General features: G+C 33.3%; 1 protein-coding gene across 1 annotated transcript; it reads right to left on the reverse strand.

Annotated features, from left to right (window-relative positions):
- Positions 1-629: 629 nt before the first annotated feature.
- LOC127847150 (uncharacterized) lies at positions 630-7631 on the reverse strand. The gene is made up of 5 exons (XM_052378853.1): positions 5030-7631; positions 4002-4184; positions 3478-3588; positions 2839-2925; positions 630-1749 (listed from the first exon to the last, which is right to left on the reverse strand). Exons 1-5 carry the CDS (start codon positions 5381-5383, stop codon positions 1417-1419), a joined length of 1068 nt encoding a protein of 355 aa, XP_052234813.1. The 5' UTR covers positions 5384-7631; the 3' UTR covers positions 630-1416.
- Positions 7632-13663: the final 6032 nt, after the last annotated feature.

A 13663-nucleotide genomic window follows, 5' to 3' on the forward strand; every position in this document is an offset into this window, starting at 1 on the left:
CAAACCCAGACCGCCCTTAGGCCACAACAAATTGATGATTTGTTCTACGGATTTTAGCCAAAATAAAATGGAGCGAGCGAGCGAAATAAAAATAAATTAATTTTTATTCTATTTTTAAAAAAATCACAGGCGAGCGAAGAGCGATAAATAAAAAATAGATATATTGTCTCTGTAAATTGATGTTTGTTGCCAAATAAATGCATGATACCTTCAAAATACAAACACAAGGTCATTTAGTAGTACTAACTATGTTTAAATCTAGTCCAATGTTTGTTAAAGTATGATAAACAAAATATTCTCCAATAGTTATTCTGCTTATTCACAACAGGTAGAGACTACTTAATGTTAACATGGTACATTGTACTTTTCACTAGCAAAGTTATATAAGAAGCTCAGTCTTCTGTCAATGAAAGTTAAATAACATGACAATAAATAATATGCTAAACATCAAGCATAAGAAATATCTTGAATCTGTATTAGTTCTAAATATCATAGGTTATAGTAGTATACATTATACTCAAATGCATTACTTTGGTTAGTTTAGCAATGTTAAAATTAGAAATGAGAAGTTTAAGTTTTGTAAAGTAAAAAAAAAACATAACTTCCTAATGAAAGAACAATAAGAAACGGATAGTTAAAGTTTTTTATTTAAATATAAAACACATGCCTTTTAATCAAAACTATTTATAGATGTGATTAGTAGGAGCCCTTTATTTTAACATAGCACAGCGACATATATTTGTCTAATTTGAGTGCCAAACAAGAGATGTGTTTGTCAGAAACACAATGCCCCCTACTGTGCTGCTTTGAAAATATATATTTATTTTTTTACATGAACTTGAACTTTCACCACTCAAAATGTGCAGCTCCATGAGATACACATGCATGCCAAATATCAAGTTGCTATCTTCAATATTGCAAAAAGTATGGCCAATGTTAAAGTTTTCGGACAGACAGACGGACGGACAGTTCAACTGCTATATGCCACCCTACCGGGGGCATAAAAAGACTAGTATCAGTTCTAGTATATTTATTAAATGACTAGTACTATAATATATATTTATAACAATAGTAGTAGAACAATATTTAGCGTGACTATTTAAAAAACACATCAATTTACAATAAAACATACTTTTCCAAGAAAAGTGCCATCACAAATGACTAGTATCAACTTTAATCTTAACACAAAACAATTAAAATCTGTAGAAATAGAAATTAAACTGGAAAATACGAAACACTAATATTTTTAAAAGTTAAAGCATTTGCTATTTATTCCAATCCATGATTTTTCATTTTCAATCACAACATGTTAACATTTATAAACATGATGATGATGGTCATCATAAACACATACTTTTGCTTTGGTCTCATTTACAAACCAAATCAAATTAAGAACTTTTGAAGGCTTGAATGAGTTCATTTGACTTTTTGTTTTTTTACAAACTTCTTGGCGCCCCATGTTTTTGCCTCTTTTCCAGAATGTCGACAAGACACACAAATTGGCCTGACTATGGAATATTTTGTATACAAATCTGCAACATATGCATCGTTGTCATCTAACAGACAGTCAGGAGATCCACAGTGGATGCACACTGGTGGTAGGTAATGCCGACACTTGGCTGAGAAATAAGCTGTTTCCACCTCAGAGCTGCAGGTCACGCATCTCCGAACATACAGGTCAGGTGCATCTTCCAACTGATCTCCATAGATATACGAATGGCATGCCTTAATGTTCCGCAAGAATTCCTCCTGCAAGGAAGTGAAATGTTATGGAGCTTTTCACAAAATTGACAGTCATCATTATTCGCCCTATCCAAACAGAAAAAATCTATGGTCTTTTTTTCAGGCTTATAGAAATTCCCAATTTTACCAGCCTGAAGTGCTTGTAAAATTCATAAAACAGATATTAAACAATTTCTAATTTTATTTTCGCTATTTTTTTTTCCAAAAAGAATTTGAGCAACTTTAAGCAACTTTAATCAACTGCCATTAGAAGCTTACTTTCAGAAAGATGAAAGTACGAAGAAAATTGCCATGTATTCGAAGGATTAAATAATATAAAAAAAATTGTGTCTGTTATTTTGAACAAAATGTAAACAAATGGCTGCGCTCGAAAATTCTGACTCAGGCTAGTAAAATTTCCCATATTACTAAATTTCTATTACTGTAATACTTCTCCAAAGCCTCTTCATAGACATGGAATTGATGGCAGCTATGTCTTGGCTAAGTTCAAGAGCACATACATGTAACTAAGGAAAAAGTGAATCAATATGTGTGAAAATTGTGTCATGTTAATCTACACTTTATGGTGATTCGCATGCAAACAAATTGCCAGAAGGATTGACCGACAGAGTGACTCCAATAAACTGCCTCCCAACCTTAGTGTTTGCAGCAGTATTAGACTTGAAACCTATTCAAATCAAAGCAAAAACGAATGCATTTCCTTCATATTAAGATTATCATTTACCAATGCATTTTTTGTTTTACAACTATTTATATCTTGAATGGGCCTTTGATGGTATGAAATAAAAAACAATGTTTTGCAATGTCAATCTGGTGATATATTAACACATACCGTGTTTGATCAGACATTAGCAAAAAATATTCGGGCTCTAAGTTGCAAACCAACAAGCCAAAGAGCTTTTTTCTGATCTGTAAAAATATGTATCATTCATATCAATTTATTGGATTAATACGTGTCTTTTTATAATCCTGCCAAACTGTGTATAACTGTGATGTTTAAATGTTAATTTAGACTCTTAAAAATTATGTAACCAACATGTTATGATCCTATAATGTTGAAACACGCTGTATATTGTATTTTTACAAAACGTTTACCTGTTGTCGGTCAAGCTTGTTTGGACTGAAGACACATCTTGGCCTGCTACATTCTCCGCAAAGGACAGCATCTCGAAGCTTCTCATTCTAAAACAACATGGAAAGATATAGTGTAATGAAAGCAAAAATATTTAAAAAATGCTTTTTATGGCAAAATTCCCGCTTCACTTTCCAGCCTGCAAAAATGTTGACAACATGATATCATTTTGACATGATCACTTTTTCTCTTGGTGTTGCCAATTGCCAGGTGGTAGAAGGAACGGATGTATACTGCAACAAAAATGCACTTGGAATATTTCTCTGATATTTATTTTAATAACACAGTTGTAATTCAATGAGGTTTAGTTTAAACCTATTTAATTTAGCTCGATTGCATTGAAAGCCTTAGGCTTTTTTGAAACGCTCTAGTCCTTTTCCTGGGACTAGAACCAGTACTTGGTGTCTATGGGGAGATCTAAAGCACGCTCCTACTATGGCGATTGAACCCGTGACCTCTGGGTCGCTAGGCGGACACCATATCCACTTTGCCATGGCGACCTTACAATAAGGTTTGACAGTTTGACCTAAATATAATAATATAAAAATGAAATAAAGTGTTAAGTGATTTGCGAGCTTCTAAAATATTATAATTATCATTACCCTCAAAATTTCTCGAGTCTCTTTATCATGGTTTTGTAATTCCTCATCATAGGTTCCACATGGTCTGGTTGAGGGTCTGTACTTGTCACGGGTCAGGGCTTTCCCAAACAACTGGAATTATTATTATGTTATTATAATTTATATAATTGAATTAGCATGTTTAAATCTTATCTCAAATGTTGATTCCAGTTTCTAAACACAATAGTCACACATTATCATTTAAATCATTAAATTAACTACATGTCAGCTGGACAAGTTAAGTTAACTAAAATTTCAACAAGGTATATAGTTAAGTATATTAATGCCTTTTTATTAAACAAAAGGCAAAACATAATATGTTGTCAGATCAATGAAGTAAACATGAGTAAATTGATTATTCAAATTTAATTGTATCTATTGACCATTTGCACAGGAACACAACCTTCAAAGTCCAAAGTAAGTTTCCAAAATATATTTGTAATTTACACAACTTCATCCATTCAATAAATATGTCATATCATGGACTACAAATGCGATAAATATACCTCACTGAATGGTAGGTAGTGTTCACCATTTTCGTCCGGCTTTGGTTCAGGGAGGAACCTGAGGCGGTCAAAAACATCCTGATCTCGGACTGGGTTGACGGAGCAGTAACCACATTCATCGGATGAACACTTCTTTAACTGGAAGCAGTAGTGGCCTGATTCTGCATGCCTCTCAAAGAAATCCTTTAGAAGAAAGGACACTGATGTTTATAGACGCTCTTCCATATTAATAACATGTTGTTTTTTTGTCATTTTTTAAACAAGATGTATCTTTATACATAGGTTGATTTTTCATTATAAAATATAATAAACACACGTTTTCATTAATATTGTTAATAAGACAGCATAGTCTTCACAATATCCAATATTTAATAAAAAAATGAATAATGTTACCCGGTAAACATTTAACTTTTAAAATTAAATAATTGTGTATTGTTCTGAGAAAACTGGACATAATGCTTGTGCATAAATTGTCTTCCCAGATTAGCCTGTGCAGTCCACACAGGCTAATCAGGGACGACAATTTCCGCTTTTATTGAATTTTTCGTTTAAATATTGTCTCTTCTTAGCAAAAATCCAGTACAGGGGGAAAATGTCGTCCCTGATAAGCCTGTGCAAACTGCACAGGCTAATCTGGGACGACACTTTACGCACATGCATTATGCCCAGTTTTCTCAGAAAGCGACACAATTAAACTTTCCATAACCTAGACAAATTGCTTGCCTGTGCCAGATGCATATTTTAAGGTTGAATGTTAAAAACCTTTATTTGTTTTTCTGTCAGATAATAGTATACGCACTGGAGCATATTAATTTAATGCGAAACAAATACTTAAATTGGAAGTGACATATTAAAAACTAATATAAATATGCATTATGTAACCAGTGACCATAAGCAATTTTAGTAGAGGGCAATATACAGTTATATCAATATTATTTTACTGAGAACAACAATTATTATATCATTTCCAGACAAGCAGGGCATTATCTATGCATTTTTCTTTAAAAAATAAATTTAGTTTGTTTTACCTGCAGATGCTTGCTTTTCTTCAATTCAGCGCTTTTTGTGTCAGCTGTGGCTACTGGACTATCTGCTCCAAAGCCAACACCAGTGATATCTAAGATGGATGTGATCTCTTTATCTGATGCCCCTTTCAAAGTTTTAACAGGGTTTCCTTTCAAGCTCATTTGTGAGACTTTTAGTCTGGCTTGGTTTCTTACTGCAGTTAGAGAAGACAAGTTTTTAACCATCTGTTCATACTTCTCTTCCATTTCATTTCTGTCTAGCGCAACATGCTGCAAGGCCAAATTTAAAATGGACATGCAACGTTCAGCTGGGTTGGTCCAACTATGTGATGGTGCCGTTCGGAGTGCAATTAGCATGTCCTAATCTAAATGCATGAAGATAAGAGTGAGCGACAACTTAACCGTTTCATAAGTGACTCTATGATCCGGTCCTCCATCAGTATAAAGGCACATGATTGGGGTTCTCAAATTTAATCCATCTGCAGAGTAGGCATCATTTAATCTTACGAGTTCAATAACTTCAGCAGCATGTCTAAATGGGCTAGATGGGCTGAATACCTTTTCTTTTGTTGTCACATGCATGTCCCCTGAGAAGAAGCTGTCTTTGGAGTCCCTAGGAATTTCTGTGACAAGAACAACTGAAGGAACAAGACCGCAAAGATGAAAATCATGGTCAGTTGCAACTAATACAGGTCCCTCTGAAGGTGTTAGAACCTTGTTATGCCCTCTTACTCCAGTCGATATAGGGATTCCTGGTTCTCCCACTGGAACTATTGCCTTGTCGTCCATGCATAAGAACATAGCACTGTCTCTAAACATCACACAAAATTCTTTCATATGCTGAAAGTATTTTGCAGCATAGTGTGAATCAGGATGTGAAACTCTTGCCTAGCGTGTCTGCACACGGAATTTAACATTGAACTGACCAGTGTACCTTAAAGCAGTTTTATGAAATGGATTACTGGAACAAAACTGCAGTCGGATCGTTTCATTGCTAGGAATGGGTGTTCCATCAGGCACTCTTTTACAAATGTCATTCTTTAAAGTCTCTATTGAAATTGCCTATGGCAAATACATTTCATCACATTTTCGTCTTTCACTGACCTGTAAAATCTGTTCTTCAAAGAACTTTCCCATTTCTTCAAAAAAGGCATCATAATATGTATAAGAGCCATTAGTTGCTCGTAAATCAATCAATAACTGAGAGTCATCTGCGCCTATGATCTTCGACACCCTTTCATTAATTTCTTTTTCACTGGAAGAATTGGCACTTTCTTCATGCCCTGTTAGGCTAAAATACATGTGTCTAATGACTGACTTTGGGCATTTCACATAACTTATAAACTTGTCAATAAATTCTTGTCTCATAGCCCTGCTTGAGAACGTCGGAAGATCTTCTGAAATTTGAGAGATAACTTTCATGTTGCGGGATGTTTTGTCTTCTGTTTGACCTGCTGGAACACTCCAAATGAAATTTAATGTTCCTATGCTTCCTCCATAAGCAACCCTATACAACATAATCGGTTTGGACAAACGAAGGTTTTTGATGAATTTGCGACGTTCAATACGATTATCGGGACAAAACTTGTCAAGGTGCACATAGGTATAATCTGATGTTTTCACTACTGTCAAATTTAAATGACTATATTCTTCTTTAACATTGGACGGTGTTACAAGATCTATGCAAACCGAGTTCGAGTCACCGCAGTTAGCTGTTTCTCTTTTATGACTTATGTTTTGGTGTTTTGGTTATCATTTTCAAGTCTGTCTTTGTATTGTTTTAGAGATTCTGCTAATTCACCCATGATTTTGGCTAACACTGTGTTTCGTTTATCACTCAATGATGGCAAACTAAGGGCGGAGTATAGATCACCAACCAATTCGCCAAGTCTGGCTGCCTTTACAATAGGTGGTCTGTGCCAAAGTAATTTGTAGTTGTTGTAATTTTGAAATTTGTTTAATTCAGTTGGAACATGACAACTGGCATCTTTCAGTCTTGCATGGCAGTGATCTACGTACCACAAGGCATTGCTGAGAGATTTAAGGGCTTGTTTTCCACTGTCCTCGACAATATCAGATGGCCATCCACACCCAGTACTTTGGGCCCAATCAATCAAGTCGCAGTACAGTTGTTGTGGACCAGAAAGTTTCTTTACTTTTGAGCTTGTGTTTACTTCATATTTTTTTGGCATAATGCATACCTTGGGCTTGTTCATTAAAACTGTGAATGCATTGGAGTTTGAACTTGTTGATGGAAGTCGTGCAGAATTAATTGTATATTCGACCATTTTTTTGTCAAGTTCTACTGCGACATTTAGTTGCATGCTGATGTTCGAAATTTTTATTCTATCGCTACTACCAACTTTACTGCAGATATTTACAGAATTCACGCATTCGGGCGACATTTCGAGGCCTGATGATGATGCGGCTGCGATGAATAAATCGCTAAAATCATCCGTAATCCGATGACACATTGCCACAGCAGAAAAAATTGAATTACCATTGGTGTCTTTCGCCGACACCACTATGCAGACGAGCGCCGCCATTATTTTACCATAAACCAATCTCATTATTATCGCAAAGCGTTATAAAAGTCGTAAAATACGTAGGCTAAATTAAACTAAATCTGTAAACAAATACATGCGGAGCAAAATAGTTGCTGCGGGCGCGAAATAAAAATAAAAATATTTTTATTTAGTTTTAAGATTTTTAGGTGCGGCAAATCCGACGAACATTTAATCAATTTGTTGTGGCCTTATATATTTTTGGAAAAAACCCCAAAATATTCACAAATATGAAAAGTGTGATATGATAATGCATGAAGTGCTGCCTGAATTAAAAGATAAACATATTGAGTTTCTAGTCACCATAATGTACTGTGATAATTTGGAATCTCTAGGCTATTGCTTTCAACTACTTTCCATGAACTAGGAAAACATCATATTGTCCTGAATCCAGTACACAACCACAATTTCACAAAGACTACACAGTCAGAATGAAAGCTCACATTATTTCTGAGCTTAGAAAGAACAATCCAAAAGTTTGTTTAGTGCTTGCAACAGTTGCCACGAGGTATAGGTCTAAACGCGCCTTCAATTGCAAGAGTTATTCATATGCAACTACCTACAATTCTTGAAAAGTACATGCAAGAAATCGCTAGAGCAGGTCGCAACGGTAAACCTGCAAGTGCCTTGTGTTATTGTAACAACTGTGACATTGCGAAAAACAGGAAAGGCATGGACAATGAAATGTGCTCATACATTCAAAACAATTCCACATGCTTGCGCATACATTTGATAAATCATTTTGGCTACAGCACTGCAGTGTATTGGGAACCAAAATAGATGTTGTAGTAATTGTATGGCTGGTTAAATGACTGAGAGATTCCAATTAGAACCATTTTAACTCTGAACCATGAAAGAATTTATTCACAACTATGTTTAAAGTACTTGTTTGTTTTTATTCACTATTACATACATTATAATATACATGCAATGTAAAGTATATAATAAGGACAGGGACTACCGGTACCTATCTTTAAACATGACACAGTTGCTTGACCTTTCACATTTGATCAATCCAAAATTAATTTACTTGAAATTGAATGAGGAATACCAGATATTTCCTGGTCAAGTTTTGTGAAAATAGTCTAAAAAAGATGTATTTTAATGCAAAAGACAATGTTATGTTTACTTGAGTATTTAATAACTATAAAAAATTGACAGCTTTCAGCTAAATCACATTTAATGGTTTTTGAGCAACCAGACCCAGGTCAATAACAAGATGTTTATGTTGGGTACTAATCAGTTCTGATTATGATGACTACCATAATGCATACATATATGTTACAGTAGTCCAACTAATTTAAGTCAAAAGTGGACAATGTTATTCAATTTTGCAACTACCAATATTGGTCCTTCTTTATACATTGCAAGAAGTTACTAAATGCCTGGTAAAAACATGACATTCATGTTTAATATCTTTGTAATTTATTGCATATTTAAGTAATGCTATTATCACACTTTATGTACATTTACAATAACAATAAACAGCTCTAACTGGATTTGCTGGTTTTACTCATAAATGTAGCACTATATGTTGACATTTTTCTGATAATACATGTATTGTAATTATATATATGTGCTTCTATAATGATTAAATATATGATAAAAATTAACATCTCTTAAAGTAGAACTGTTTTGTACGTGCTTTCTTTCTGTATTATTTAAGTTTTAATAACTATACTTTTTGGACTGAAATGAACATAACCATAGAAGCTCAATGTCTGTCTATATTGTTTCAATGAGGCAATAAATGCAAATGGTAAATATACATGTTACTTATTCACAATTATCACAGAAATCATTACTAACAAAAATATACACCGTTATTTGTGTGTAAGATTAAATACAGGACTTACATCATCAGGAAACTCATAGATGTTGAAATGATAATCACTTTGTGTTAAAAACTTTAATGATAAAAATTTCCAGCATCTGATACTTAGATTTCAATGTTTCAACAGTACATAAACAAAATTAGTTTTTTTACAAAGGAACACATTTTAATGGTTATCCCATAAACATAATAAATACCTTTAAATTTTGTGAGTACCTTAAAAATCAGGGCTTGTATTCTAGAATCTTCTAAGAAAAAAATAATAAAAAAATTGACTTAGATGGAAATTTTATATCAATTTTACTGTGCCAAATTCAACAATTTATGCTCTCAAAATGAAAAATTTACTTCAATGCATAGAATACTGTTTAGAGTTGCACAAAACTATGCCAGAATCATGTACATTGATATGATTAGAATTGGTGATTTTCTTAGATAAAACTGTTAATTACATATTCAAAATGTATTATTGTAATATTCATTCGGTTTTTTAGTACCAAAATGCGTTTCTCTTACTTTATTATTTATATTAATTGCATATTTTATTATTCTGACTGCATTTATAAACTGTTTCATTTTTTGAGTATTTACAAGATCAAATTAAACAATATTTTTTTATGTAAAATCATTTTTTATAAGCAAGTATCTATTTCACTTACAAATTAAAACAGCATATTATACATTTTTGAAAAGATTATTCCAAGATTGATGTCATGTTCCAACTTTGCATTATGTAGTTAATAAAAAATTGTATTGCACTGTATGGAAAGCTATATTGATTAAGTAATGTATGTTGTATTGTACAAAATGCATTATTTCTACCACAAGTATAAAATATAAGGCCTATTGCTACTAATTAGGTACTGTATAAAATTGACACTGTTTTTGATGCACTTAAAAAAATATATTATTACTACATTTGAGAATTTGTTTTTGTGCATAATGTTTTGCAAAAAAATTGCGTTAATGCATTTCAAAATATACTTAAAACACACTAAATATGCACTTAAACCCTTTACCACTGAAATACATGTACGTATTTTTGCACATTTATAGTGCCTTAGAAACTGAAAGTTATATTTAACACCTCTCTTATTAGATTCAAGTTTTTAAGGCTTCATCTCCATACGTTAGATACTGATGAGCAGCAAACAGCAAAAACCTGAACAGACTGTGAGTAACTCATAAGCTGTTATGGTTTTATGCTGTTTGCACATAGCCATTTCCACTGTGGCTTTGGGTGGGAAAGGGTTAACATACTTATTTCCTAGTAAGGTGTATAAGTGATAATAAAAAAATACACTTGAATAGTTTGAATGCTGGAAAATGCAGATCAAATACATTTCTTTCTGTTAAAAGTGTGTCTTGTTTGCATTTTTAAGCGTATTAAATGCACACTAAATGCAGAAAAATACAATGCAATTACTGTTACATGTAATGGGCATTAAATGCACTTGTTCTTGTAATTATATGCGTAAATGAATAATAATCATCTTTAAATAACCTTTTTATGCCCCAGGATCGAATGATCGGGGGTATATTGTTTTTGGCCTGTCTGTCTGTTACTGTGTGTGTCTGTCCAAAAACTTAACCTTGATTATAACTTTTGCAATATTGAAGATAGTAACTTGATATTTGGCATGCATGTGTATCTCATGGAGCTGCACATTTTGAGTGGTGAAAGGTCAAGTTCATCTTTCTAGGTCAAAGGTCAAATATGTGGCTTCAAGCAGCGCTGAAGGGGGCATTGTGTTTCACGTACACAGCTCTTGTTAACAATTAAAAATACCCTTTTATATAAATTTTCTTTTGAAATGTGACACTTAAATGACATTTGCACCAATAATATGAGATATAATTTGTGCTCATATTCTTTTTCATTACACTATATTATATCATTCGTATGATTCATGTGTTCTGCTTATATTTTTTTTATCTGCCACTTCTGTTTTGTTGTATGAAAATTACCCATAAAATTCATTTGAAAGCTCAAGAGATAAATAGCAGCCTACCACACCCTGAGTTTTTACATGACTCGCTGGTAATTAGTCCCCAGTTCTATATGACCAAGGGCAAATTTGCAGATTTGACAAATAAGTATTAACTGGGATCCCAGAGAAAGAGTCTTTCCTATTACTTGTATTTATTTTAATTCAAGACCTGATTTGCTCTTAGGCAAATCTTAGTTGGTCACAGTATTCAACTGAAGTTTGTTCACTTTGTAGTTATTATATTTTTATAATTTTAATATCAGACAACACATCTCTTCAAAAGAAGAGATAAATATGATTGTTTGGTGAATTCAGAAACAAGATCAATGCATCATAACTTTAAAAAAATATGTTATAGTAAAAATGGCAGTTAAAAGAACACTAGATTGTCTTCCTTAAATCTGAGATGATATGTTGATAAATTGTAATTTCTCATAAATAAAGTGTCCCGTAGTTGTATAATTGTATAGTCATATCATGAGTGTCATAATGTATATATATATAAATAAATATATATATAAATAAATATATATATATATATATAAATAAATAAATAAATATATATATATATATATATATATATATATATATATATATATATATAATAGTTGAAAAGTTAACATGCAACATACTTAGTTACTGTTATTAAGTGACAGTTAGTTTTACTGATTTTGTTGGATGCACATGCAAATATATCATTTTTGTTTTGTGCCGGGGAGAGTAGCAAACAAGAGCACCGCATAGCCGGTGCCAACGCTTGGCTGCGGGTACAGTTTTGAATAATGAAAGCTTTTCAGAAGAATATTAGAGGTCACAGTGACCTTTGACCTAGTGACCTAAAAATGGGTGTGGCGTGTAGAACTCATCAAGGTGCAGCTAAATATGAAGTTTCAATGTTGTAGTAGGAAGCACTTAGATTTAAGAGCCAATGTTAAGGTTTTAGCAAGGCGGACAAAGAGCTGGCTATGTCAATACCTCGGGTTTTCTCCTAAATCAGCTGAGCTAAAAATGAGCTTCACATTGTTTTAGTAACTTAGTAATGTAGTTATATTTATTGAATATAAAAAAGTGCTGCTGGCATATAAGATGTGTACATCTAGCTATGAGAAGGTCCCTGTTTGATGGGACCTGGTAGTGTGTGAGGGTTCTCAAAAATCTTTAAATAAAAGGAATAAGTAAATGTTGTTGATTTGAGGGCTAAAAACCCTGAAATCTAATCGATCCTGGTTAAAGGCCAAGGCCAAATATACCCGAGGTCGCATGAGTCTGCTATACTCTGAACAAGTATTGTGTCTACCCAGGAAACAGGCTTGAGTCTCTCACTAAGCTTAAGACTTTCAGTGCAATCTATCTAAAATAAATCGGTATAAATAAATAAATATTTTTTAAAAATAAACATTATGCACAAATTCAATTATTTACTCTACCTGTGTGCAGGAATCATTTCAGTCTTGATGGTTTGTAGTGAACTATGTCAAAAGCACCATAACTATGAAACACTAGTATTTTGAATATTACAATGTTCCACCGAAATGATGCTGATGATAATTCTACACGATGATGCATACTAGATATTTCTTAATTCCATTTCCACCAACAATTCCACTACCAGTTCAATTGCTTCGAACACAGTTGAAAATAACACTATTCCTCTCTAGAAACGTGAAAAATGAACTCAATTTCTCAACTTTTCGAAAAATCGTCGTCCACTGAGTGTTTTTTCGAGCATCCTCCTGATTTAATCAGCGTTTAATAGTATTTCCCGCAGGAAAATTTATGTTAATAATGTCACAATATACATGTTTGCTTGATACAAAAGAAAACATGTCCCTGTCCGGTTTAAAGCACAAATCACATTCGGGCATGGGTGCCGACATTTATCAGCCATTTTGAGTTTCGAAAGTAGTCCGAAAACAAAATGGCGCCCACGTTATACCAGAGGCTACCTTATGCAATAAATAGCCGGTTGGGTCCAGAGTGATTGTTTTTTGTGGCGCGTTAATCATCCGATCGGAGCTATTTTGCTTGCGAATGCAAAATCTTGAGATGCAAAGTGATTGGATGCAGTAACGGACTTTTTTCTTTGGTTTACGTATATAATGTTACCTCTGGGGCAGAAGGCAATCGCCCCAAAAACAGATTACGAGACTAGTATATCACTAACTGCAATATAATTGTCACATCGTCGAGTTCAATGATTTTATATAAGGAATTAAAAACCAATAATAGAAAAATTTGCGTATCTTGA

Source organism: Dreissena polymorpha, chromosome 1 (assembly GCF_020536995.1).
Source record: "Dreissena polymorpha isolate Duluth1 chromosome 1, UMN_Dpol_1.0, whole genome shotgun sequence".
NCBI lineage: Eukaryota > Metazoa > Mollusca > Bivalvia > Myida > Dreissenidae > Dreissena > Dreissena polymorpha.

What these genes read in the sequence shown, in the direction of transcription:
- LOC127847150 (XM_052378853.1), bottom strand. Translation starts at nt 5,383, where the DNA reads ATGCTAATTGCACTCCGAACGGCACCATCACATAGTTGGACCAACCCA. An exon ending in AGACTCGAGAAATTTTGAGG is followed by an intron (nt 2,926 to 3,477) that starts GTAATGATAATT and finishes ATGTTGTTTTAG; the next exon opens with AATGAGAAGCTTCGAGATGC. An exon ending in ACAAGCTTGACCGACAACAG is followed by an intron (nt 1,750 to 2,838) that starts GTAAACGTTTTG and finishes ACTTCCTTGCAG; the next exon opens with GAGGAATTCTTGCGGAACAT.